Source organism: Populus nigra, chromosome 7, assembly GCF_951802175.1.
Source record: "Populus nigra chromosome 7, ddPopNigr1.1, whole genome shotgun sequence".
Classification (NCBI taxonomy): Eukaryota; Viridiplantae; Streptophyta; class Magnoliopsida; order Malpighiales; family Salicaceae; genus Populus; species Populus nigra.
Window position 1 is genome coordinate 340,192 of NC_084858.1, and position 27,110 is coordinate 367,301.

Below are 27,110 nucleotides of genomic sequence, written 5' to 3' on the forward strand. Positions count from 1 at the left end.
AATATATCACATCTACTTGGACATGGCTATGATGGAGCTAGTAATATACAAGCTGAATTTCATGGCTTGAAAGCTTTGATAATGAAGGATAATCCATCCACATATTATATTCATTGTTTTTCCCATCAATTGTAACTAGCTCTTGTTGGTGTGGCAAAAACCCATGTTCATATTGTTTTGTTATTCAATATGGTTTCTAGTTTGACAAATGTTGTGGGAGCCTAATGCAAGAGAATAGATCTTTTTCGTGAAAAGTTATATAACAAGATAGTTGAAGCACTTAATGATGGTGACATTTCAAGTGGTTGAGGTTTACATTAAGAAACTATACTTTGAAGAGCCAATGATACACATTGGAACTCATATTATGGATCTTTGGTAAATCTAATTATGTTTTTTTGCCTCCGCTATTGATATGCTTGAAGTCATTGTTGAAATTGGTGTAAATTCAAAGCAAAGAGACGAAGCTTATGCACTTCTTGACTCGGTATAATCCTATGAATTTCTTTTTAATTTTCATTTGATGAAAAATATACTTAGAGTTATAAATGGATTATCTCAAGCATTGTAAAAAAAAAAGATCAAGATATCATAAATGCAATGTCTTTGGTTAAAGTTTCAAAACAACGACTTCAAATGATGAGGGATAGAGGATGAGAATCTTTAGTTAATGACGTTTCTTTATTTTATGAAAGATATAACATTGATATTCCAAAAATAATTGATATGTTTATCATTCACGGTCGATTAAGGTATAATACTTAACAATTAACAAACTTGTATCATTACAAAGTTGAGTTGTTCTATACAAGAATTGACATGTAACTTCAAAAGCTTAATAATCATTTTACTGAGGTAAACACATAGTTGCTTCTTTGCATTTCATGTTTGAATCCAATTGAGTCTTTTTATACTTTTGATAAGCAAAAGTTGATTCATCTTACTCAATTTTATCCATTTGACTTCTCTATGGCTGAGCTTGTAACACCTTGAAACTTACATTTTTGACATGAGATTTGTGAAGAATTTTTAAAGCTAAAAGAAATCAATGATCTTGCTCAAATATTGGTGGAGGTAAATAAGGTTGTGGTATATCCTTTAGTCTTTTTACTTGTAAAATTAGCATTAATTTTACCAGTGGCCATTGCATTAGTAGAGAGAATATCTTCAATGATGAAATTGATTAAAAGTCGGTTACATAATCAAATTATGGATAATTGGTTAAATGATTATTTGATTACTTGTATTGAAAAAAAAAAAATATTTGAAAGTGTTGATGATGAGAAGATCCTATCACGTTTTCAATATATGAAGTCTCATATACGATTTTTTTTTGTGGAGCGACTTTTTATAAAACATGTGAAATTTTGAGCTTTATACAAGAAACTTATAATTTTTGAACTTTTTGAATCTTAAATAATTTATTTATATATTTATATTATTTTGTCCCTACTGAAGTTGGATCTTGGATCCGTCCCTACTAGTCTCCAATAAAACTACATGATTGAATTTTATTTTTTACAATATGCAAATCCATATTGTAATTATGTGTTGATACATAGTAGAAGAATAAACAATGAACTACCTATCTATTTTAGTTTTTTCTTATATTAAAAGCTCGTTAGGTGTTGTGATATTGATTGTTTTTTAAAGTGCTTTTCGCTTGAAAATACATTAAAATAATATTTTAAGTTCATTTTTGACATTAGCACATCAAAACTATATGAAAAAAATAGTTTGAAGCACAGAAAAAATAAAAACAATTTTAAATTTTTTTAAAAACACTTTTAAAACGCAAAAACAAATAGGCTCTAGAGATAATGAATTCAAACGTAAAAAATATATTTCAAATTTGAAAAAGACTTGTCCAAAATAGATGAAATAGTAATTGGAGAAACAAAGTCTGATAGATAAAAATAAATTGCTTTTGAGTGAATTTTTATGTTTTAAAATACAAAATACAAGGAATAGGTGACTTTTGTCTTCCAGTCTTTTATCACACGTTGAGAATTGATAATCAAGGCACATAGGTTGTATTTTTATCTCAAATCCAACACGCACTAGTGGGTGTTTGGAAGTGTGATAATAATTATTTTTTAAATTGTTTTTTATTTAGAAATGCATTAAAATAATATTTTTTTTATTTTTAAAATTTTATTTTTGATATCAGTGCATCAAAAAATTCAAAAACATAAAAAAATAATTAAAATTTTAACCCAGTTCTGTTTAACCCGTAATCCCAAACAGAGAGTAACATAATCATACCATAAATTGAGCTTTTTTTTAGTCAAATTAGGACAACAAACTTAAAAATTTTAGGGAATGACACCGTTTGAAAAAGATTTGGCGAAATAACATAATTTGACGTTGTCGCGCGTCTGAAGCGCGACATCCACTAAATATCGCTCTTCTGAAAAGCAATAACTACATGACGTGCTTCTGAAGCTCGACAACTTAAGATGTCGTGCTTCATAAGCGTGATATTAATTAAAATTTTAAATGATCGAAGAGTAGATTGAACACACAGTATTGTCTCTCTCTCACAAAAAAACCAGCAACACCGTCACTTCTCCCACAAAAAACCTGTTAAACACTTATATTTTTTCCTTAAATCAATCAAAAATCAAACTCATCCTAGTCTCCAAAAATCCTTTCATGTTTTTGTGTTGAAAATCCATCGCTCCCTTTGCTGCCACCACCTTTGCCATGACTGCCCCAACCATTCTTATGATTACAGACGAGGAGTATATAATTTGATACATGAGTATAACACGATAAATTATTACTTGAATATTTTGGGATTACTTAATATTGTAATATTAAATTATTTTATATTTATTTTGCATGTATATATGTTTTTTTCTTTTATATTCATGGGGCTACTTGTGATTATGAAATATGAGAATATGTTGAGTTTAATTAGAATTTTTTGATTGTGGTTATTATGGTTTTTTGCAAGTTTTTTTCAGCGAGATAAAATTTTAGATATAATTCCTATATAGAGAAAAATTTGTTCAAATTTTGAAAAAAATTGTAAATATTTTAAATCTCTAAAATCATAAAGTAAATAAAATTTCAGATTAACAAAAATTATGATTTTATAAATTTTTTTATGGCCTAAAATACAAAACAACCTAAAACCTTATGATAGCTAATATTGTTTGAGAGTTTTGACTATTTTTTTAAACTATTTTATCAATTACCTAGGTATTTTTTAAATTTATTTCCTTGAAAATATTACAGTACAACTACAACACCAATTATCGTAATTTTAAAAGAAAATACATTTATAAACCATAATATTATTAAAGTATCGCGTTTTTAAACTCCAATATCTTCAAACTATACGTTAAAACCTATTTCAATATTTAATTATACTTTGAGCGCGATGTGCGCAATTTATCTAAATTGTCAGCTACTTTGATAAGGTGGGCCCAGAGAAGGAGACATCTGTACACGTTGCAAGACCTGGGCCACAGCCACAACTCTATCATTTTAATATAATAAAATGAATAAAAAGAAGAAGTAAAGAACAAACAAAGACGGGTTAAACTATGGTGCTACTATCTAATATTTTATTGCTGACAACATAAAAAAACTATCTTTATTTTTTTTTGTTTTTTTGTTCATACGTTTGTCAAATTTAAAAAAGGAACTGTGATGTGGTAGAGAGAAGGAGAAGGCAGGAAGTTCGATGGTCTCCCCCCCCACCCTCTGTTTCTCTTCCATTTACTTCTTACATGATATGATTGTGGCCCGAGTTTTTTAGGTTAATTTTGCTGTTTTATTTGGGTATATGTGATGTACAGGCAGAAAGTGGAGAGAGCAATAAGAATAAATTGAAGCTGTATTCTTACTGGAGGAGTTCTTGCTCTCAACGTGTTCGCATTGCTCTTAACCTCAAAGGTTTTCCCTTTTCTTTTACTTTGCTTAAAGTTTGGATTTTTCTTTTGGTTTTTCTTGGTGGGATTTCATTTTCTAGTCTTGATTTTTAGTTTCTTGCTTACAGGGCTCGAATATGAGTATATACCTGTTAACCTGCTTAAAGGAGAACATTTCAGTCCTGGTGATAACTAATTACTTGCTACTAGTTATTTTTTTCTGTTCTTTCACTCTTTATTTCCTATTCTTTTGTTCAATCTTGTATTAAATGTAGAATTTTTTTTAATACATATTGTGTTGGGTAGATTTCTTAAAGCTGAATCCTCTCGGATATGTGCCTGCGCTGGTAGATGGGGAGATTGTAATTTCTGACTCTTTTGCCATTTTAATGGTGACTCATTTTCTATTTTTTTTGCTTCTTTGTTATTTATGGTGCTCATCGATTGACTCCCTTTTTAATCTTTCAATTTTTTTTCTCGAAATATGTAGTATTTGGAAGAGAAGTACCCTCAGCATCCTTTGTTGCCTAGTGATCTTCAGAAAAAAGCCCTTAATTATCAGGTGGCATTGCATATCCTTCCGTGTTTTTTAACTACTATATCTTGTTTGCGCACCACTTATACCAACAATTCATCAGCCAACACAATTGGGTTCATTATTGGAAGTTGCAGTTTTGATATGAGTTCCTCTGATCATAAATCTTGAGTTCCTGATTTAATTGGGCCAACTGTTTGTTATATATATATTGGGCACAACTGTCTGTTTTATATATATTCTTTCCCATCACATTCAGTTTTACCAACAGCTTCTGTGCCGAGTGTCAAATACTGATTTTCTCTCTCTCTTTAATCTCTTCCATTTTAGGCTGCAAATGTTGTCTGCTCTAGCATACAGCCTCTTCAAAACTTGGCTGTGCTAGTAAGTATCTTATTGAGATCATTGCTCATGTTAATCTGTTAATTGTGTTAGAATTCAGATGATGTTTATCTGACATTGTCAGACTACTTATGTTCCTTATGCTGTTTTGCTGCACTCTATTTACAGAAGTATATTAAGGAAAAAGTTGGTCCAGATGAGGTGATTCCTTGGGTTCAGAGTCATATTAACAAAGGGTTTGCAGGTAAACCAACTTTTTTCTTTAAATACTACATGGAAAAGCTGAAATTCCATTCGCAAAAAATAACATTCAGATCAGTCCTCCATGTTGAATTCTTTTTCAGTGTAAAAGCTAGACAATTAGCTTTTCACTTCTCATTTGCCATAGGCTGTCAACACTGACAACTTGTACATACAGACCTTGCTTCTCATGTTCTCCGTCGATATGAGTCATATGACCTGTTTCTGCTATGGTCTAAATTCATTCACAAGAAAAGTCACACAAGACTTGTAATAACAAGAAACATCTGACAGTTTCATCATTAACTACTTGTTTGGTCATGTTCAGTATTTGCCAACATTAGTGTTAAACTCAGTAAAATTATGTTTAAATGCAAATCAATGGATGATAGCCATTTGAGTTTGCCTGGTCAGATTCAATATGAATATAAGCTGACATGTTAAGGCGTGTTTGTGCTTCTTATTTGAATTTTTCTTCATGTATTGTGTGTCTCAGCACTAGAGAAGCTGCTAAAAGACTCTGCTGGAAAATATGCAACTGGAAATGAAGTATCCATGGTTTGTTTTCTATTGTTTTTTCGCTTCGTCTTTGTTTTCCTTGAAACTCAAACTTTCATGTATAATATACACCTTTTATGGGACAACAATCTGGATCTAACTTGACTCTGCTCCCAAACCATGGATCTGGGTTACTGATATGAAATGGTGTTGTTGGAGCTCCAAATGCTATAAGATGGTGGATTTTTGAAGTGCTTGTGACACATTATGCTGAATCCTCACTTCTATGGCATAGAATAAATTACGATACATTATTTCACCTTGCAGGCAGATCTGTTTATAGAACCACAGATTCATGGAGCAATTAAAAGGTTCAATGTTGACATGGTAATTACCGTTCCCTGATTTTTTTTATTTGTGTATTAAATTCTTATTTTTGCATGTAGTTCATCTGTTCAGTTTGAATTGGTACAAATCAAACAAACATGTGCTTTATAATATCCATCTGTAGTCAGCACTAACATGTTTATCTTTAATTTTTTCTTGTAGTCTGTGTTGAATTTGTTATGGTAGAATATTAGGTTTAATGAAAATATGTAACAGTACTAAAGTTGAGAAAAAAAGTGTAATCCCCCTATGAATCACGCTATTTAACCTGTAGCCACAATTTGTTACAGTAAAATAACTTTGTTTTTGTTTTTTCATCATTTATGTATTGCTCATCTCTCTCCGTCCCCCCCTTCTCAAAATCCCTTGCATTTGAATTGTTGTGTGCAAAGTGATATGACAACTACTCTCTAGATTCTTAATTCTATGTTTTAGTTTTCTGTTCATTATTTAACATCCAATTTGACAACTGTGTTCTTGCTTTCTCATTTGTGCAGAGTCAGTTCCCTCTTCTATCAAGGTTGCATGTAGCATATAGTGAGCTGCCAGCATTCCAGAATGCCATGCCAGAAAATCAGCCAGATGCCTCACCTTCATCTGTCACTTAGCTGAACCAGTATATCCTGAAGGTAAAGGTCTCCAGTAACATAGCGGAAGCAAAATGATAAATACTTTGCTGTGCATATTGTTCTGATGTTCTTCAAGTTTAATTTCTTATGTCTGTTTTCACTAATGTGCTTGCCAGAATAATTTATCCACCAATAATTTATTGAATAGAGTTAAAGATAATGTCGAGCCTTACTCAAGCTCAAGCTTGTTTGTTTTTTTATTTATTTTGCTGTTGATGGGGAATGGAGGAGGGGAAAGTAATCGATTCAGGATCTGTTTGAGTAATTTCCCTTTAGTTCTTCCCATATCAGCATGCTTATGTCTTTGCTTATCGTTCTACTGAAATTGGTTTGGTTCATTTTCCTTTTCAGATCAGATTTTCTCATCGGAAAATATCGATGTAAAGCAACAATCAGTGAGATATCGACGTAAAGCTTGTGATTTCTAGTATGACATTACAATAAGGATTTGGTTGTACCAAACATGTATGTATCAATGCAGATTTAGAATAGTAATGGCACAGCGAAGGTAACTATCTTGATATGAATAAATTGTCTGGCATGCATGCATGCATGCATGCCTCAATCATCCTGTCTTCATCATCTTGCATTTCTCTATTCCCTCTAATAATCAATTTGATCAGTTTCATCAATGTTCTTGAATTTTATAGCATTCAGGAGGAGAGCCTTGAATTCCATGCTTTGACAACTTCATTTCTGAAAAGAAATCCAATCTCAATTATTCTTTGTAATTTTCGTTTTCATATGTAACCCACCCTCATGTTATTCATTCAAGCAAGTATAATCCTGCAACTGTCTAGCTTTAAGGTTGATCATGATTGGCAGATCTAAAGTACAGAGTCCGACCTGGGTTAAGTTTTTTTTTTTTTTTTTTTTTTTTTAGTCGAGATAAATATTGGCCTTTTTAAATCCAAGTGAACCTTTAAGTTAATTTATAAACCTGGTTAAACTCGAATTCAAATGATACTTGACCTGTTTCAATTTTTCTTTCTCCAAAACTTTTTATTTTTTAAAAATAAAACAATGTTGTTTTGAGATAGGCTTGAGTTGACCAATAGATTTATAGGTTGTACCGTTGTAGTCTAATAACTATGACTACAAGAACACAATTGGAGCAGTTAATTCCTATCTAGAGGGTATCCATTTGCAAATGAACCTTCCCTGATTAGAGGAGGAGGAGGAGGAGGAAGAATGAATCACTGCTTTGCAAGATTGACCATAAAAAAAGTTCAAGAAAGTCTTGAGGAACCACTTTTCAATTTTGACTTTTTTTTTTAATAAAATTTGGTTCATAGAAGAAGCCAGTCTATTCAAATTGGGTTTCTGGAGAAGGCTCTTAGGAATATTTGGCAAATAAGCCATTGCTTGGTCCAATAAAAGGAGAACTCATCAGAGATCAAGCTTCTTGTAGTGGTTTGATAATTTTTATTTAAAAAGTATTAAATTATAATTATTTTAAATATATTTTGATGATTTTGATAATATAAAAAATAAAAAATATTATATTGATGTATTTTCAATTTAAAAACACTTTTTAAAAAAATATCATTATCATATTACAGAAAATATAATTATTTATATTATAACTTGGTGTTATATTATCATCTCAATCTTTTTCTATTTGGATGAGTGAAATACTAATATATATAAAAAATTTATTTTAAAATAATTTTCAGTTAAGGCATCCTTGTATATAGTTTTCATGAATGACTTCTATATATCATTTACTTTCTAATCTAATTTCTTAAATTATATTTTTTTGCTTATAAAAAAAGGAGAAAGAAATGCTTAGCATTTTGCTATATCAATGAAAATTTGGTGTTCAAGCATGCATGATATAAAATCTCTAATAATCTTTTATTTTTAGAAATATTTCATCTGGATTCTTATCAAATACGCTTGATTTGCTATTTTTTTTTAATCTATTTTTTTTCAAGCGTGATATAAAATACACTTATTCCTTGGATTTTTTTAAAAATATATATATACAAAAATTATATGTAAAAGGGCACCAATAAATTTATAAAAAGAATTATATGAAAGGGCAGGCATAATTCTGCTATAGCCTTACCATGTGAAGGGGCACCAATAAAAAGAAGAAGAAACCAAAAAAGAAAAGAAAGAGAAAGGAAAACCCTTGAAAGTATATAAAAACATATAGGATCATGCAACTTAATGTTCTTAAATAACAAAATTAATCTTTGAATATTCACTTGAATTGTGCATATATCATACAATAGAACAGGAAAAAGATCGGTCCAAGTTGGAATAAAATATGAGAGTTGTTGTGCCAGTGGCTCCCATTTCTTACCAAACCAGCCACGTCACCACTTTCTCCTTTGGCACGATGTATTGACAATGTGCAAGAAAACAGGATTTGGTAAACCAAATGGGAACGCATATAAAGAAGAAGGAAGAACGAGTCTTCTTAAAGGGTTGAACATTCGGATGGAGATCGGGTCCAAACACCACTTTCTTGGAATTTCTTCACCATATTATGTTTAATTATTTATATGGTGCTGGATTCTGCTAGCTTGCTTGTGTCACGACATAACCTAGTCGATAAATCTGGTTTGACAGGTTGATATGAGAAACTTCTGGTCCAGTTTCAAATTAAAATAAAAAAAATATGAATCCTGATTGATCTATCCAAACCCTGTCCAAACCTGCCGGGCGAACACCAAGACATAAGAAAAATGAAGCCATAAAAATAAATTGACCTTAGATGACCCAGTAAACGTGGATCAATTCTATCTTCGTTATAAACCCGAGTCAATTTCAAGGTTTGTCTCCGCCCTGTCTGAAAACTATGTTTAGCAAAAAATATCTGAGACTCTCACGAAAGAAACTTTAGATGACCAAAGTAAAACCTGTACTAGTCGTCTGTTGCTGATTATGATTTTCAATATGTTGAGATCATTCAACAGGACTTGGCCTATTTAGTTTTCATATTTTTTTTGTTTTATCTATCGAAGTTTATTTCTACCATCAACATCTCACAAGGGAGCAGTTGACGTTGTAAGCAGCACCCCTTTTGATATAGTTTTCGTTCGCCAGAAGCCGGTGACGTTGGAAAACAATACAATTTGCAAGTGTTCATCAACTATAGGAGGCAGCTGAGAGAAAGATTTTGAGGTTTGAGAGCCTTCTGTTGGAGCTCAGCAGTCTGTAAGAAATGGGTTCAGGACTTCCGGTTTTCCTGCTGATCTCCTGCCTTCAAGTTTTAGTCATAGCAGCAGTGACAGACTCTAATGACTGTAAGTTCATCTATGGTTTTCTGAGCAGAATTAACCCTCGAGAGTGTTTTATATTATTTTGTTATTTGGTGTGGAAGTGCCAACTTACCTCAAATTTTATTTCAGCCTTTGTTCCTTGTTTTCTTTATGTTTAAACCATGGCAACTGTTGTGTCGATCTGATGCAGTATCTGCTCTAAATTCTCTCAAGAGTAACTGGAAGAACACACCGCCGAGTTGGATTGGTTCTGATCCTTGTGGCGGTGGGTGGGAGGGAATATGGTGCACCGGTTCTCGCATCACCTCCATGTATGTAACTCAGTGCTAACTGCTTTTGATTGTTTTTTTCATGCTCATCTTCGGTATATCTGAACATAGAGCTTGCGTTTCTGTTTTCAGAGTACTATCAGGCATGGGATTGTCCGGCACGTTGACTGGCGACATCGGCAATTTTCCAGAGCTGCAAACTCTGTGGGTTTTCTCTATGTTCTCTTGTCCCCTCTTAGTTCAACTTTCATGCTTGAAAATCCAGTGATGAGTTCTCTATACTGCAGTGATCCATGTGACTTGAGCTTTTAGATGAGTGGCAATTAAACCATGTAGTTATCTGATATCAGTTCTGCATACAGGGATTTGTCTCAAAACAATGGTTTGACAGGAATTCTCCCATCAGCAATAGTAAATCTGAAGAAGCTTGAAAATCTGTAAGCAAATTGAAGTTTTTCTATGCTGTTCTTGAGCAACCTATCTTTTCTTAGCTACAAACTCAGAAACTATCTTTTACTGGTTACTTTACATTGGATGCCAGATTCCTTGTTGATTGCAATTTTAATGGACCAATTCCTGACGGGATAGGATCTCTGACGCAGCTGGTCTCATTGTAAGAATTTCTGTCGTCGCCATTTCAGAATTTGATTAGTAGAAAACAGAACCTGGAGACAATACTTCAAATATCATCTGCCTAGTCCGTTGATACATGGTGTGCAATATTTGCTCTTCAATTCCTGTATGCAATTTCCCAAATTTCTTCCTGTGCAGATCTCTAGCTTCCAACAACTTCAATGGACCAATACCACCTTCCATCGGCAAAATGTCTAATCTTTCTCTGCTGGATTTAACCGACAATAAACTCAGCGGGACAATTCCAGTATCTGATGGGACTTCGCCTGGTTTAGATTTGCTGCTAAAAGCAAAGCACTTGTATGTACTATAGATAATTTCTGTATCTCTTTGAAGCAGTCATTTGGAGTTGATCTATTTCTCCAGAATAATGTTCTGTAATTGCATCCATTAATTGCAGTCATTTGGGGAAAAATCAGTTAACCGGCGGAATTCCATCAAACCTTTTCAGCTCAAATATGAGTCTCATACATGTGTAAGTTATCCGAAAACCTGATAATGTTTTCTGTTGACTGTACATGTAATTAGATCTGAACAAGGAGAGTAGAATCCTTGAGATTAGAAAATCCGAAATCTCAAACAGAATAGTTAATCCTTTTGAATATCTTACTTTGAGCAGGCTTTTTGACAGCAACCAACTCAGCGGCAGCTTTCCTTCTACACTGGAACTAGTACAAACCTTGGAGGCGATGTGAGTATATGTCCTGATCATAGACTGAAACGTTTCCAGTTACTTGATATTAAATATTTTCTCTTGTCAACAGACGTCTAGATAGGAATTCATTAACCGGGCCCATCCTTTTCAACTTCACCACTCTCCCAAGTCTTTCCGAGCTGTAAGAACACAATTTCTCTTCAAATTTCCTTGAATTTTATGTTACCCGCTCTACTGGATTAAGCATAACTTGGTATTTGTTTTTAGGTACTTGTCTAACAATAAATTTAATGGATCAATGCCTGACCTCAGTGGCATGAAGGTCCTCACCTATGTGTAAGTAGCCTTTGATTATGTAAAATCTAAATCTATCTTCAGATTGCTAAAGTGGGACTCCAGTATTCCCTTTTCCACAGCTCGGTGCTGTCTCAGTTTCAGTGTCATATCTGATTCTCAGATTCATTTTTTATTTGCAGGGACATGAGCAACAATAGTTTTGACGCATCATTAATCCCACCATGGTTTTCAAGCCTACAATCCATGACATCATTGTATCCCTCTCTCTCCCTCTCTCTCCCTCTATCTTTCTCCAAACACACACAAAGCACAGAGGCAATATAACAATATTCATACCTTGCGCTTTTGCTCTCTTGGATAATGAGAAAGTGTTGATCTCTGATAACCCTAATGGGTAAACTTTGTGCTGACAGAATAATGGAGCGCACACAGCTTCAAGGACCACTAAATGCCACCCTCTTTAGTCCTGCTCAGTTACAGTCTATGTAAGGATCACCTTCTTCTCAAAAAGCATTATATTTATACTCGATTGATTGGAATCAATACTGTGACATATTTAGTAAAAACCTGATAAAATCCAGTGATGTTTAAAGCTGATTCTTCTGACTTATGTTGACAGAGTATTAAGTAACAACCAGCTTAATGGCACCTTGGATTTGGGCACCAGCTATGGGAGCCAACTGCTACTCATTGATTTGCAGAACAATTCCATTGGTGAGTTTGCACAAGGAACAGGATACAGCAAAGAATTATTGTAAGTGACTTCTTTGAATCTTTTTATCTCCCAGGCAAGGAACTGAATCTGGTTTATTGCTAGAACACGGAATCCGGTATCTATCATAATTGTATCAACTCAGATATAATGTTGTGCAACTGTCATAACTTTTCAGGCTTCTTGGTAATCCGTTTTGTCAGAAGATGCCGTCTTCAAAAAACTGCATAGTTCCCCAACAGCCAAATTCTTCATATGCTACACCAACAGAAAATTGTGTGGCTCGTTCTTGCAATGCCCAGCAACTTCTCAGTCCAAATTGTAACTGTGCAAATCCAATAACAGGAATTCTACACTTCAGATCATTTTCCTTCTCAGACTTTCAAAATGGAAGCTATTATACTCTTCTCCAGGCTGCAATGATGGAATCTTTCAAGTCCGATCAACTTCCCGTTGATTCAATTTCTCTAAGTGTTCCATTGAAGGATGCTTATGATTACCTTGAAGTAAGGCTGGATGTTTTTCCATCTGGCGTTTACGTTTTCAACCGGACAGGATTTTCTGTCATTACATCTCAGCTCAACAACGTAACTTTTGTCAAACTCCCAGATGCTTTTGGACCATTCTTTTTCACTCTTAATACCGACAACTACTTTACCGGTAAAGCGAACTTTGAGCAGAAACTTGTGCTTGATACTGACTTGTAATCCAGAGGCCTCATTCCCTGGACACTTTCTATAGTAGCACCAATAAAAATAGCCTACACTTCTACCTCAATGTAATCATAAATATTATGCAGGTTCGAACAAGTCATCAAATACTGGGATCATCATTGGAGCAGCCGTAGGTGGTTCTGTACTTATGCTACTCTTACTCATGGCTGGAGTTTATGCTTTCCATCAACGGAAAAAGGCAGATCAAGCTACTCAACTAATGAATCCATTCGGTAAACAAAACCCAACACTTCACCTTTTTTGTTTTGAACTCCTGGGAATTACTCATCACTCCCTTGTACAAATGCAGCATCATGGGACCAAAATAAAGCCAACGGAGCAGCTCCCCAGATAAAAGGAGTGCTAAGTTTCTCTTTTGAGGAGCTTAAAAAATGCACCAACAATTTTTCTGAGGACAACGCTCTTGGATCTGGGGGATATGGGACGGTAAGTTGACTATACCTGTAACTTGGAGAATATATCAGCATAGATTCACTTCTTTAGGATACTTCATAGAGGTGCTTTACCCACTTCTTAAGAGGACATGTCCATGTTGGACCATGGCAGCATTTCTAAAGCTTTCAGTAGTACTTCACTACACTATTATGACAATCTCTATATTTCTTTCTTTGCACTCAATTTGCAATGTGTTCTCAGGTTTATAAAGGAACTCTTCCCACTGGTGTGCTAGTTGCCATTAAAAGAGCTAAACAAGGATCATTGCAGGGTAGTCATGAGTTCAAAACTGAGATTGAGCTTCTATCAAGGGTTCATCACAAGAATCTTGTCAGCCTGTTAGGTTTTTGCTATCAGTTAGGTGAACAGATGCTGGTCTATGAGTACATTAAAAATGGTACTCTTACAGACTGTATTTCAGGTATTTTCACATCTCTTAATACAAAACTAATAGCTTGCTGCATCCTCTATTGTTCTTTTCATAGAAAATAAATCAAGTTGAAGTTCTTTGAGTATGTGACTTTCAATGCCCATCACCCTTTACTTATATGAGAAGAATATAATCCTAAAAACACTAAAGACAACATGGAAAATTCTCCCTAGTTTCTCATCAGACAATATCCTAATGATTTATGCAGGTAAGTCAGGCTTCAAGTTAAGTTGGACGAAGAGACTCGGAATAGCAATTGATTCAGCTAGAGGTATTGCGTATTTGCATGAGCTTGCCAATCCACCCATCATACACAGGGACATTAAGTCCACTAATATCCTCCTGGATGATCAGCTAATTGCAAAAGTTGCTGATTTTGGTCTATCAAAACCCATGGACAATAATGAAGTTCATGTTTCTACTGGAGTCAAAGGGACACTGGTCAGTGTATCATCTTTCAAATCTTTATTCGAAGTATAGAGAAATATAATGCAATAACAGCTAAATCTATTTTATCTGCTCAAATAGTGATAGCAAAGGATTCATAGCAGTAGTTTTAGGACCAAGTCCCCAGCTTCCTCAAAATATTAATAATGGAGCCTTGATAACTGTTTTAGAAGAATAGGAGAATAAGAAATGGTGCAAGGCACCTATCATTTTCCCTAATTTTGTATGTACTTCTAGGCCTAGCCTGCAGGCAAGGCTAGACATGCATGGACAAGCTTATTTTCAATCACCTCCACCGTTCCACTATTCAGGCAGACCCTTGCAGAAAATATCCTGACTTTCCCTTTAAAGAAGCTAAAGATTAAATGAATTTAAACAAGCTATAAAGACTAAAGGCTAAAGTTTAATGAATTTCGTAACACTACTATAAAATGTGCCTGAGATTGGATTTTCTGCAGGGCTACTTGGATCCTGAATATTTCATGTCCGGACAGTTGACTGAGAAAAGTGATGTTTATAGCTTCGGAGTGGTAATGCTGGAGTTAGTTACTGGTCGAAAACCAATAGAACACGGGAGCTATGTTGTGAGGGAGGTGAAAACAGCTATGGGTAACCAGAGGACAAAAGATTCAAGCAACCTAGATGCCATCCTTGATCCCGCTCTTGATCCGGGCAAACCACTGAAAGGCTTAGAGAAGTTTATTGATCTGGCGATTAGGTGTGTCGAAGAATTGGCAGCCAACAGGCCTACAATGAATGAGGTGGTTAAAGAGCTTGAGAACATCCAGCAGCTGGCTGGTTTCAATGGCAATGCTGAAATTGTATCCACCTCAAAAACTTACAGTGAGACAACAAAAGGGAGTTTTCACCACGATTATAACAAAAAGGCCTTCTTTGAGTACAGTGGAACCTTTCCACATTCTGAGATAGAGCTTCAGAAATAATTTTTCATTACACTCATAGTGTTGAACATAAACCTCTTGCAGTTTCTTTTGATCAAGCACATCACTTACCTTCTTCAACATTTTGACACTGTTGTTGTATATAGCGGGATGAGAACACACAAATACCTTTCCTCTCTGTTAAAGCATGCAGAAGCATAGATCTCTGTAGTTTTCAAGTCTCCATGTGGAGAATGTACCTTTGCATGAAGTCAAGTTTGAGATTTTTTCACATTTCCAATGATTTTACCCTAAGAAAATCATGTTAGGATTTCTTTTTCTACTTCCAACCTGTTTGTTTCACTTGGTGCTGAATGTTTTATGATGCTGGACAGGTTCTGATCTTTAGCAGATACGAAATATGAAGGCACCGAGTTTTTGATTTGCAGAACATGCTCTGTATACTTAACCAGAGGAAACTGTTTAATTTCCCATTAATCCACAGCTAATTACCATTAATTCCCCAAAGTCCATTGAGGTCAATTATCTTTGCTATGCCTGCAAAAAAACACAGACATTATGTTGCCCTAAAAATTACAACCTGATCCATGGAGTCGAGTTAGGATTTTGTTGCCGTACTTTTGCTTGCCTAGGTGCATTTCAGATCCATGTAATCCACGGGGATCTGCAAAACAACAAACACATGAAGAATAAAATTTTTGCTAAAAAGGACTTTCACCACAAGAATCCTAACGTATCTTTTTACTAGATATTTGAGTGTCATCCATTAATCAGAACAAAAATTACGACCTTTTTTTGTACTGTTTTTCCTATACGAACACAAGTTAAGTTTTCCGCATGATTCATTGATGGCAAATCTATAATTGACTATCCAAAACTATCAGATTCTTTGAACCTGCCTACGATCACTTCCATTTAGTAAATCACAAGCAATAAGCACAGGTTTTCACTTACTTCTCATTAAACAAAGATGGCTCTGCAAACTAATGACTCAGAACAATTAAAAACACCAGCTTATCAAATAATTTTCCAGTACTCTAAGAACCGGAGGGACCTAAAAGGTTAGGGTTTAGCTAGGCCTTCTCTTCTCCGATCTTAACAAGCCCCAGTCCTGGAGGACCTAGAAGGTCAGGGTTCCGTTAAGCCTTCTCTTGTCCAATCATAACAAGCCCCAGTAGCCACGTGTCAAAGATGCTCGCGTCCAAAATTCCTATCCAGACTCCAAGCTCATAGCCATGTTCTTCCTTCTGTCTCGGTAGGAAATATAGAAATTTAATCAGAAAGCTTGGGCACCGGTGACTGCGCTCAAAAGCCAACCTTTTCTCATTTTGTTTATTCAGGAATAATTAAGTATTATTTTGTTTTTATTCTATAATAATAAGAATATTCTCGAATTAATTTTGTTATCACATTTATTTATTCTTGAATTAATTCTTACATTAATCAAGATAAAGCATTTTTCAAGTTAAAAATAGATCGCACAACGGCAATTAACATTAAAAAAAAAACAATTAATCCCTAAAATCAAAACTTAAAGAGTGGTAGAAAGTTAAAAGAATGAAGCAGTCGTCATTAACCACAAAATCAATATTTTAAAGTTATAATTAATTAATGTTAATTTTACCAAATTCAATGGAAAAATTAAGAAAAATAATTGAAGCAGCAGCAGCAGCTCACTGCTGAAAAATTCAAAGTGGTGGGGCTGAGAGGGTATAATTTCTATGAATATTTAGGTATATGCGGAGGTAGCAGCAACGTCCTGGTGCCTTTCTGTTTAGATATTTTTTTATTCATTAAAGAAGAGTCAGACAGGTAAAAAGTCTTTCTTTGAAAGCATCTCTAGGGCTTTTTAACTTTAAAATTAGAGGGAATGATATCGCTAAAAAAAGATTTGGTAAAACTGCATCGTTTGTGTTTTTGAAATGTGATGTCGACATGGTATTTTGCTTCTGAAACGAGAAAACTATATACTATTTTTCATATTAATTAAAATTTAAATAGATTAAAAATACAATATTGTTTTTCTCACCAAAAAAACCACTGCCACCCTTGTTTCCCTCCTCAAAAACCCGTTAAACACTTAAATTTTGATTGTTATTATACGGTTCAGAGCTACAAGTAAGCATATGAAATGTTATTATATCCATTACTAGACGAGTTAAGATGAATTGATTACATTAGATTTTGAGTGGAAGCAAACTCATCTAAATGAAAATTAAAACGTAGTCAACGAATATCTACTTGTTTATACAACGAGATGAATGCAAGAGAAGGTCATGCACATTATAGATGTGGGATATGTAATGACACAGGGTGTAATATAAAAATATATCCTAATCGACAATGAATGTATAAAAATTTATTAAGTCATGTTATGATATATTATGACATGTTTTAAGTATATTAAACTTATATAATTTCACATCAATCACAAGTACTATTGCACAGGATGTCATGCACTCAAAGTGGTAGATTGTTTGCTTATGTTGAGCATTCATATTTGGATGATGATCATGGTGGTTTTTTGCAGGTTTTTTTAAACGGGACAAAATTTTAGGTATAGTTTCTATATAAAGGAAACTCTGTCCAAATTTTGATAAAATTGTAAATATTTTAATTCTTTAAAACCATAAAGTAAATAAAATTTCATTTTAATAAAAACAATGATTTTATAAACTTTTTTCAGGTTTAAAACATGAAAATAACCCTAAACCTTACAATAGCCAAAACGGTCTGATCGTTTTAGCTACAGTCCAACCATTTTATCAAATGTCCAGTCGTTTCTTAAAACAGTCTTCTTGAGAATGTCGTTGTTTAGAAATACGATATTTCATTAAGGTCACGGTTATGAACTGCAACATCAATTGTCGCTATTCAGAAATGCGACATGTAACAATTATGACGTTTCTAAACTATAACATTATTAAAATGTCGTATTTCTTAACCAAAATATTTTTTTACCAAAATGTTTTTATCCTATATTTTTTTTTGTATTTAATTATATTTTGGGTGCTAATTATCCAATTTATCCCTAAGTTGACATATAAAAAAAATGACCACCCCTTTTACATGCTTCCACGAATTAAATATGTCTAGCAAATTTATGAAAAAAAAAACAATTTAATGTTTTCCAAGAGAATAATAATTTGAAAAACATTTAAAAAATCAGGTTAAATTACGTAAACAAACACTTTATAAATCGGATGAGAGTTGATTTCTATTGTTCGAGCAGCAAATTTGCATTTAAAGGTACGAAACAAGCGTTTTTGAATAGATGAACGAACCCATCTCTCTTTCTTCTTTAGCTGGAGATCAGGAAAGCCAGAAGCGAAGTTAGTTCTTTCTTCCCCCGCGTAAATTCAATATAAAAAGAAGTTTTTGACCCGTCCCTGTAAGGACCTCAGGAGGCAGGAGCTATCTTTCTCTGCCATAAAACTAAAACAGAGAGCTCGTACGTAGGCCTTATTCTGCAGATCAAAGATCAACGTAATTCCCCCCTTCATTCGTAGGGGGATTTGGCCTAGTCTGACCAAGCAGTAAGCTCATGACTTGGTAAAAAAGATCAAATCCTAACAAAAACTAATTGGTTTGACCTTTTGTTTTTTATTTTTTAAAATAATATTATTTTAGATTGATTTGACGCATGATATGAATCTTTAACCTATCTTTACGTTAAACTAGGTTTAATAACTTTATATTTTTTTTTATAATACTATATAATCTTATTTTTACCACAATATATACACAATAAAAATGCTATCATGGAACCATGTTGCTGGTATATTATCCTTCTTGGGTCATCGAGGACCTATCTCATGATGTCTAAAGGTATTTTATTAAATACGTTTGACCTTATTTCTTGTGGGATTTATTACATAAATTTAATGCCACAACCCACCAACTCCTTAGCTGGATGGTCCCATGTCTCACTCAAGCCTGTTTTATTTAAATTTAACAAATTAAATTTTATAGAAATCTCTGTGTTTGATTATAAATTGCAAAAGCTTGAAAATTTTTGATATCTTGACTTGCTCTAGCACGCCAGCCAGCCAGCCTCCAAGTTGTCCCTTTTCATTATTAATTCAATGAAGGTGTTTGGTGAGAAGTCTATTGTATTTTGTATTTTTTTCTTTAAACTTGTGATCATGATATGAGAAATGGACAAAATTGGGCAACTCAACTTGAAGACAAATCCTCTTGACTTGGTATAATAGCGTGAGGAGATGAGTCAACTAGACAATATTTTTTGTGTGTGAGTTTTGACATGGTATAATTTGGAAATAAAAGAAGGCCAAGTTTTCAACAGTTTGAATTGAAGACCTTCATGTGTGAGATTTAACTGCTGATACTAAATGGGATTTCAGTTTTTCGACTTCACCAACTGAAAACAAAGAGCTTCCTGTAGGGTTACTTGAGAAATGGGTTCAAGAATTCTTGTGTTCTTGGTTGTTGCTCTAATTCAAGTTTGTACCACACCAGCAGTGACTAACAATGATGATTGTAAGTTCTTTACAGTTAGTGTTTTCTTGTTTTTGGTAAATTACTTAGAACATGCATGTTGTTTTAGCACTCGTTTGATCCAAATTAGTATCAACTGTCTAATGACCTCTTGTCTAACATATACTAAGATGAACTGTAGATTTAGGACTCCAGATTCCACTTGCTTTTGCAATTCCAAGAGTCAGGGAATCATTTCTGGCTTATGATTTACTTGGTTTTGATTCTGTAATTCTGGTTGTAAAGTAGAAGCTGGAGCTGGGAGATACTTTGTCAAACTCAGTAGTGTATCCAGCCTTCATTGGATGCCTTTTCCTGTTCTTATATGATGATTGTTGGAACTGGTGATGCTAGCTAGGCCCCAGAATTGTCCATTAGGCTCGTTCAATCTGGGGAATAAGACTAGTTATTGTAAATTTGTTATTAGCTTTCCATATATAGACCCTCAATATATGTATATTCTTTTGATTCCTGATGCAGTTACTGCACTGAAAGCTCTCAAGGATGTCTGGGAAAACGTACCACCAACATGGGTGGGGTCTGACCCTTGTGGAAGCAGGTGGGATGGCATTTTGTGCACCAATTCGCGTGTGACTTCCATGTAAGTCATTGGCTTTATTTCATCTTGTACAGCTTATTGAGGCTTGCAGATCATTCCTTCCTCTGCTTTTTTAGATTAACCTGACTATTCTCATCTGCAGAACATTGGCAAGCATGAGATTGAAAGGAACACTGTCTGGAGACATCTCAAACTTGTCAGAATTGCAGATTCTGTATGTCTTCACTCTGTGCACTGTTACCTTTTTTTCTTTTATGTTATGAAAAGGATCCAAGCATCCAATTTACAACTAAAGTGCTTGGATTACTGTTCTAAAGGTTGATGCGATGCGTTAAGTACTGATTACGCTCATGCCTCACTCGCGTATAGAGCTTCTTTTTGTATTCGAGAAGCGCATCGCTTAGAATAACTGTTGCCAAGGGATTGATTTCAGATATAGCGATTAAATGATATAAAAAAGGGATTGATTTCCTTGGAAAGGATTGCTATGATACATTTCTAATAATTGCATCTTTATACAGGGATTTATCCTACAACACAGAATTGAGTGGCCCTCTTCCTCAAGCAATTGGGGATTTGAAGAAGCTAACAAGCTTGTAAGGGGATACTCTATTGCGCTATAATGTATCTGATGCTCAATTTCTTTCCTGGTTTCAGTCCTGATTTTCCCTTCCCTTCCATTCTAGAATACTGGTTGGCTGTCGTTTCTCTGGTCCTATCCCCGATACAATAGGATCTTTGCCACGGCTCACCTATCTGTAAGTATTTTTCAACTTGTAATATTCTTTTATCATTTGAAGTTCAGTTTATGCCCGTGGCAGCATTTCTAAAGCTCTTCACTGGTATTACCTGCAGATCTCTCAATTCGAATGGTTTCACTGGATCAATTCCCCCTTCACTTGGCAATCTAGATAAACTTTATTGGCTGGATCTTGCTGATAACAGGCTTACTGGGACCATCCCAGTCTCTACAGAGACTACTCCTGGCCTTGACCTACTAGTTCATACAAAACACTTGTATGTCGATTCTCCTTGTTCTATCCATCTCATTGCTTTTTTCTAACTATAAATTAACGATTCTGTTTTCCATGTGTTAATGTTCCTCTAAAACCTATTTACAGTCATTTTGGATTTAATCAGCTCTCAGGCCAAATCCCGCCTAAACTTTTTAGCTCAGGGATGGCTCTCATACATGTGTAAGTTCCATTCAGTTGTTCAAATGCTGGATGATGCTAAATAACTCCTTTATAGATTGGATATGAGATCATATTTCTGTTCTTGAATTTTTAAGATTACTTCACTTTTGTTTGAATCTTTTGGAATTGCATAATTCATAATCACAGATATCTGCCCGTTTAAGCATTTCTTTGATTAATTCTTTTGGTTTCTTTGTCTTTCTTCCGGCAGACTTCTTGAGAGCAACAAGCTGACAGGCAGCATTCCTTCCACCCTTGGCCTTGTGAAGTCTTTGGAGGTTGTGTAAGTATCGATATTGGAAACTCAAGTCATTTTGTACTGAGATTCTTGATGCTTAATGTTGTAATTGAACATGCAATGTTGGTTACAGGCGTCTTGATAATAATTCGCTCACTGGACCTGTTCCTTCAAACATCAATAATCTTACCAATGTCAGTGAGATGTAAGTATGGAGGGGAGAGACCTTCCATTACAACTGGTTTTATTGAAGTCATTAATATCTCTTATGGGAGTTTTTTCTATGTTAAGTGTGTTGCTTGGTGACCAATTTTCAGGTTTTTATCCAACAATGGCTTAACTGGGCCACTTCCCAACCTTACTGGCATGGATCATCTCACCTACTTGTAAGATTTTACATGGTTTAGACGTACATATAATCAATTGTTGAGATGAATTCTAGCTCTACTTTTTTCTCTGCGTGTATTTTGACGAAATGTTGTTTGCAGGGACATGAGCAATAATACTTTCGACGCTACAGATTTTCCTCCATGGTTTTCAACCTTGCAATCTTTGACAACATTGTATGGTTCTCTGCCTCCTTTCTCAGTCTAAATATGTTCTCCCTAAACTATGACATATACATTCCTAAGCTCATTGAAAGCATAAACGCTTTCCATCATCTTGCTTTGAATGAGCTCTTATATTAACTTACTTGACAGATTACAGCCATGTGCGTTTTGAAATGCTATCGGCATATCAATCATTTGTTTTCTTTTCTCTTAAACTCAAGAAAGTTTCTCTATAAATTATCAGTTCTTATTTTCTAATCACCTATCTCCACATGCACCTTTAAGCAGCATAATGCTAATTTGGGCTGTATATTCGTCCTGCCGTTCTGTAACATGTGGCTTTCTGTACCATCTTCTTATTGAATTTTTATTTATATTTTGGTACAAATTCCTGTTGAACTCATAAAAACTTGGGAGTTTAACCTCCAATCCGAGTAAGTAATATCTGCTTGAGTAATCTCTAACTTTTAGATGAATGAACCAGTACATTAAGCTTATCACAGCTTTATACTCTTTCATAACTCCTCTTTTTGTATTTAGCTTTGCTCATCCTAAGCTTTATTATCTCTTTGTGGTTTTCATAAAAAGTGCTATTTGATTTGTTTGTGTAAACAATACTATTAGCATCCACTTCACGAAACCTCGTATTTCATATGCATTTGTTCATAAAGGCACAAGGCTTGATTTTTCTCATGCTTTTGCTGACATAATGCAGCCTTCTTATCTTTCTCATCATCCATTCTCTTCATATTGATGGCTGTGCTGGCCTTTACATTGCTGGAAAATCTTGTCAAGTTTCTCTAGCTTCAGTTATAGGGCTTGCCATATTATATCTCCTTGGTTCTTTGTGCATGCATGCATGCAAAGCTCACAATGATCAAGTGCATGAGTGCCTAGTTGCTGTTTGAACTTTGAAAACGTAAAAAGAGATTAAGGCCCCAGTCTTGGTATGATACCATTACCTTCTCATTGCAGGGTGATGGAGACAACACAACTTCAAGGACAGATTCCTTCTGACTTCTTTAGCCTTTCCAATTTGCAGACTGTGTAAGAGTCAGCTTCAAGCTGTTCAACGAAAATTAGCTTATTCCTTTCTTGGATTCATACAAAATGGGTTTAGATAGATATTTCCATGTTATGACATGGCTAGTTGATAGCTGATTTGACTTCTGGTGACAGGGATGCAAGAAATAACAAGCTCAATGGCACATTGGATATTGGAACAAGCTCTATAAACCAACTGTCATTGATTGATTTGCGACAAAATCAAATTTCTGGCTTCACAAACAGACCAGGAGTAGAAAAAGTGGGCGTAATGTAAGCCAGATTCTTTGTTTGTATCCATTACACTGTTAGACAAGACCATTTCAGTACTCTTGAGAAAGTCGAATTGCCAGGATATATGCTTGTTTCTAGCTTTATGTTGTTTACCTGTTAAAATTTTGCAGACTTGTAGGCAATCCAGTTTGTCAGGAATCAGGAGTGACAGAAAGATACTGCAGTGTTCCCCAAACCGAATCTTCCTATTCAACGCCTCTAAATAATTGTGTAGCTTCTTTGTGCTTTGCTAATCAGACTTCTAGTCCGAACTGTAAATGTGCACTTCCATACACAGGACTTCTAAAGTTCAGAGCTCCTTCATTCTCGAACCTGGGAAACAACACTTATTACACTGTTCTTGAAAAGTCTCTGATGGACTCATTCAAGTTACATCAACTTCCTGTGGATTCAGTTAATCTAAGTCATCCAAGAAAAGATTCATCTACTTACCTTGTTTTGAATCTGCAAGTGTTTCCATTTGGCCATGATCGTTTCAATCGAACAGGAGTTTCAAGTATTGGTTTTGCACTGAGCAACCAGACTTTCAAGCCTCCACCGCAATTCGGACCTTTCTTTTTTATTGGTGATGCGTATCTAAATTTCGCAGGTTGTCTCATAACTGATACAGAGCTACAAGAAAAACTTATCCTACTGTTTCTCCTTTCTTATTGTAACATCTCTCTCCTCCCTCTTTCTACTCATCCAGACGAAGTTACAGGATCAAAAAAATCATCGCACACTGGTGTTATCGTTGGAGCTGTGGCGGGTGGCTCTGTCCTCCTGCTGCTATTGCTGGGCGCTGGGCTCTATGCTCATCGCCAAAAGAAGAGAGCAGAAAAGGCAACTGAACAAAACAATCCTTTTGGTATGAAAAGGCTTTGATTATTTACTTTGTATTTACAGTTATGGAATATCATGGATTTGTTTTGTTTCTTTTTCAGCACAGTGGGAATCAAACAAGAGTATCGGAGGTGTTCCTCAATTAAAAGGAGCCAGAAACTTCTCTTTTGAAGAGCTCAGGAAATACAGCAATAACTTCTCAGAGACCAATGACATTGGTTCTGGGGGTTATGGAAACGTAAGTCTGATTCTCTCTGAAAGCCTAGCCACATCTTATGTATCTGCGCATGGATATTTGCATTTGAACTATTCATGTTCCTGATGCACGTAAAGATTTAAATCAAGAAAACCCTTAATCTCAAGCTCTTCGGAACTGGTGCACAACACTTGATTCTTGTCAATCATGATTCTTATATTACAACTTCACTATATCTGGTCTGGTTTCCTTAAATCTTTACATGTAAACTATGCCAATTTTGTCCTAAATCCACCCGACAAAAACCTGTGAAAAAGAGGCCTGTTAGTATTCAATTTTACTGGGCTCATTTCTCACACTAGCATGGAAAATGTTTGCTTAATCATAGTATATTTTCAAAATACACTTGCTGATGTTCTTACCTTTCCAGTGAAATGCTTTTTTGTTCTGCACTTCAATTATTTACTGATTCTTTCAAAAAAAAATTCCCCTCATGCTGTCTTGTTGAAGGGATCCAAACGCTTTCTCTAGTTCATTGCCAGAAGAAGAATCCCTCGCATTGATGTTTTTTTGTTCTTTTTTGGTTTCTGAAAAACATGGAATTTAAATATGATAACATCCTTACAGGTTTATAGAGGAGTTCTTCCTACTGGAGAACTAATTGCCATCAAACGAGCTCAACAAGGATCGATGCAGGGTGGGCTAGAATTCAAGACTGAGATTGAACTTTTATCCAGAGTCCACCACAAAAATGTTGTAAGCCTTATAGGCTTTTGCTTCGACAGAGGTGAACAAATGCTCGTATATGAGTTTGTTCCAAATGGCAGTCTCATGGAAAGCCTATCAGGTACTTTCATCGGCACCTATGAGCTATCAATGCTTCGATTTGATACTGGAATTTGCTACCATACAATCTTTTTTTCATGAAAATTTAGTGTATGCCATCTAACAAAACTCTATTGCTTTAATTCTTGTGCGTAATGAAGCTAAAATATAAATGTAGATAAAACTACACTAACCCCTCACACTCTCCTATTTGTTCTTTCCAATCCAAGCAGGGAAGACAGGAATCAGGCTTGATTGGGTGAGGAGACTAAAAGTGGCCCTTGGTGCAGCAAGAGGTTTGGCCTATCTGCATGAACTTGCCAACCCTCCCATTATCCACAGGGACATAAAGTCAAGCAACATACTATTAGATGAGCGTTTAAATGCAAAAGTTGCCGATTTTGGTCTCTCCAAGCCTATGGGAGACAGCGAAACGGGTCATCTGACTCATGTTACAACTCAAGTGAAGGGGACGATGGTCAGTGCCTCCATACCTCCACTCCATCTGCGTCATACCATTATTTCTTACTGATCTTATGGTATATGGAATTAAAATGAAAAAAATCATCATCTTGGCTCTGTGTCTACATGCAAACAGGCCGATTCGTTATATGTTATATTACGAGAATACATAAACTACAATTGATTTTACAAAATGAAATGCAGTTTTGGCACGACCGGACTGGATGATAGAACTGATTGTATTAATTATTGCATTTTTTCCCCAGGGTTATATGGATCCAGAATATTACATGACCCAGCAGCTGACAGAGAAGAGTGATGTTTACAGCTTTGGAGTTGTCATGCTGGAACTATTAACCGGAAAAAGGCCGATAGAAAAGGGGAAGTACGTGGTGAGAGAGGTAAAGACGGCATTGGATAGAGCAAAATATTTGTACAACCTCGGCGAACTTCTTGACTCAAGCATTGGTTTAGACACAACATTGAAAGGTCTAGATAAGTTTGTGGACGTTGCATTGAAATGTGTAGAAGAGAACGGAAGTGACAGGCCAACAATGGGTGAAGTGGTGAAAGAGATTGAGAATATCTTGCATCTTGCTGGTCTGAACCCTAATGCGGATTCTGCATCCACTTCGGCAAGTTACGACGATGCAAGCAAGGGAAATGCTAAACATCCATACATTTTTAGCAAGGATGCCTTTGATTACAGTGGGGGCTTCCCAGCTTCGAAGGTAGAGCCACTATGAGTGAGCGTATGAACTTGGCTTGGAAAATGTTTCAGTGATACTTCTTGCTCGAGAGTACGAGTTGCCATTTTTCTTGTGTTGTTTGCACTTTGTAGCATATAATGCATCAGAATTGTAGTTATTTGCTTTGTGAATATTTAATTTAGCACTTGAATTCCCAGAACTGCAATTCTTCACTTGTGAATTTACAAATTTCAAACTTTATTCTTTTAATATATATATATATATATATATATATATATATATATATATAATTTTTTAAAAAAAGATAACAAAAAAGGGCTCACCCCGTCCAAATTCAACAGGCTCAAGAGCAAGAAACAGAGAGTGGGAGGAAGAATGAGGGAATGTGACTATGGGGTTTTTTGAGACGTGGTGTGATACAATTGGGAAACTTTAATAAAAATCAATATTTGTATAT

The 27,110-nt window shown here is 35.0% G+C and overlaps 3 protein-coding genes and 1 long non-coding RNA gene across 5 annotated transcripts; 3 read left to right on the top strand and 1 right to left on the bottom strand.

Moving 5' to 3' along the window:
• Positions 1-3,533: 3,533 nt before the first annotated feature.
• Positions 3,534-7,080, top strand: LOC133698429 (glutathione S-transferase zeta class-like). Its single transcript, XM_062121339.1, has 11 exons — positions 3,534-3,697; positions 3,810-3,906; positions 4,010-4,066; positions 4,188-4,273; positions 4,372-4,443; positions 4,747-4,800; positions 4,927-5,002; positions 5,495-5,556; positions 5,824-5,883; positions 6,381-6,512; positions 6,864-7,080. The coding sequence occupies exons 1-10, from the start codon at positions 3,695-3,697 to the stop codon at positions 6,489-6,491; spliced, it is 678 nt and encodes a 225-aa protein (XP_061977323.1). The 5' UTR covers positions 3,534-3,694; the 3' UTR covers positions 6,492-6,512; positions 6,864-7,080.
• Positions 7,081-9,140: 2,060 nt separating this feature from the next.
• Positions 9,141-15,577, top strand: LOC133698892 (leucine-rich repeat receptor protein kinase HPCA1-like). 2 transcript variants are annotated; one of them, XM_062121997.1, is made up of 20 exons: positions 9,141-9,769; positions 9,936-10,056; positions 10,147-10,218; positions 10,377-10,451; positions 10,556-10,627; positions 10,786-10,947; positions 11,048-11,122; positions 11,267-11,338; positions 11,412-11,483; positions 11,570-11,638; positions 11,779-11,853; positions 12,013-12,084; positions 12,219-12,353; positions 12,490-12,971; positions 13,111-13,257; positions 13,335-13,471; positions 13,682-13,901; positions 14,119-14,351; positions 14,816-15,268; positions 15,304-15,577. In XM_062121997.1, the coding sequence occupies exons 1-20, from the start codon at positions 9,688-9,690 to the stop codon at positions 15,385-15,387; spliced, it is 2,910 nt and encodes a 969-aa protein (XP_061977981.1). In that variant the 5' UTR covers positions 9,141-9,687; the 3' UTR covers positions 15,388-15,577. The 2 variants fall into 2 exon arrangements, with proteins under 2 accessions (XP_061977981.1, XP_061977982.1); XM_062121998.1 differs by having other exon boundaries at positions 14,816-15,577.
• LOC133698893 (uncharacterized) lies at positions 14,541-16,576 on the bottom strand. The gene is made up of 2 exons (XR_009843209.1): positions 16,214-16,576; positions 14,541-15,923 (listed from the first exon to the last, which is right to left on the bottom strand). It is a non-coding gene; the product is annotated as an uncharacterized LOC133698893 (long non-coding RNA).
• Positions 16,577-19,430: 2,854 nt separating this feature from the next.
• LOC133699255 (leucine-rich repeat receptor protein kinase HPCA1-like) lies at positions 19,431-26,865 on the top strand. Its single transcript, XM_062122435.1, has 19 exons — positions 19,431-19,759; positions 20,237-20,357; positions 20,458-20,529; positions 20,837-20,911; positions 21,002-21,073; positions 21,171-21,332; positions 21,437-21,511; positions 21,723-21,794; positions 21,883-21,954; positions 22,067-22,135; positions 22,238-22,312; positions 23,276-23,347; positions 23,480-23,617; positions 23,749-24,227; positions 24,327-24,485; positions 24,562-24,698; positions 25,284-25,503; positions 25,715-25,959; positions 26,210-26,865. Exons 1-19 carry the CDS (start codon positions 19,678-19,680, stop codon positions 26,687-26,689), a joined length of 2,877 nt encoding a protein of 958 aa, XP_061978419.1. The 5' UTR covers positions 19,431-19,677; the 3' UTR covers positions 26,690-26,865.
• Positions 26,866-27,110: the final 245 nt, after the last annotated feature.

Bases quoted from the DNA above. Each gene is read 5' to 3' on its own strand.
- LOC133698429 (XM_062121339.1), top strand. The intron at 4,274-4,371 runs GTGACTCATTTT...CGAAATATGTAG, and splicing joins ACTCTTTTGCCATTTTAATG to TATTTGGAAGAGAAGTACCC. The intron at 4,444-4,746 runs GTGGCATTGCAT...CTTCCATTTTAG, and splicing joins AAAAAGCCCTTAATTATCAG to GCTGCAAATGTTGTCTGCTC.
- LOC133698892 (XM_062121997.1), top strand. From the start codon at position 9,688: ATGGGTTCAGGACTTCCGGTTTTCCTGCTGATCTCCTGCCTTCAAGTT. The intron at 10,219-10,376 runs GTGGGTTTTCTC...TTCTGCATACAG, and splicing joins TTTCCAGAGCTGCAAACTCT to GGATTTGTCTCAAAACAATG. The intron at 12,354-12,489 runs GTAAGTGACTTC...ATAACTTTTCAG, and splicing joins GGATACAGCAAAGAATTATT to GCTTCTTGGTAATCCGTTTT.
- LOC133699255 (XM_062122435.1), top strand. From the start codon at position 19,678: ATGGGTTCAAGAATTCTTGTGTTCTTGGTTGTTGCTCTAATTCAAGTT. The intron at 23,618-23,748 runs GTAAGCCAGATT...AAAATTTTGCAG, and splicing joins GTAGAAAAAGTGGGCGTAAT to ACTTGTAGGCAATCCAGTTT. The intron at 25,960-26,209 runs GTCAGTGCCTCC...TTTTTTCCCCAG, and splicing joins CTCAAGTGAAGGGGACGATG to GGTTATATGGATCCAGAATA.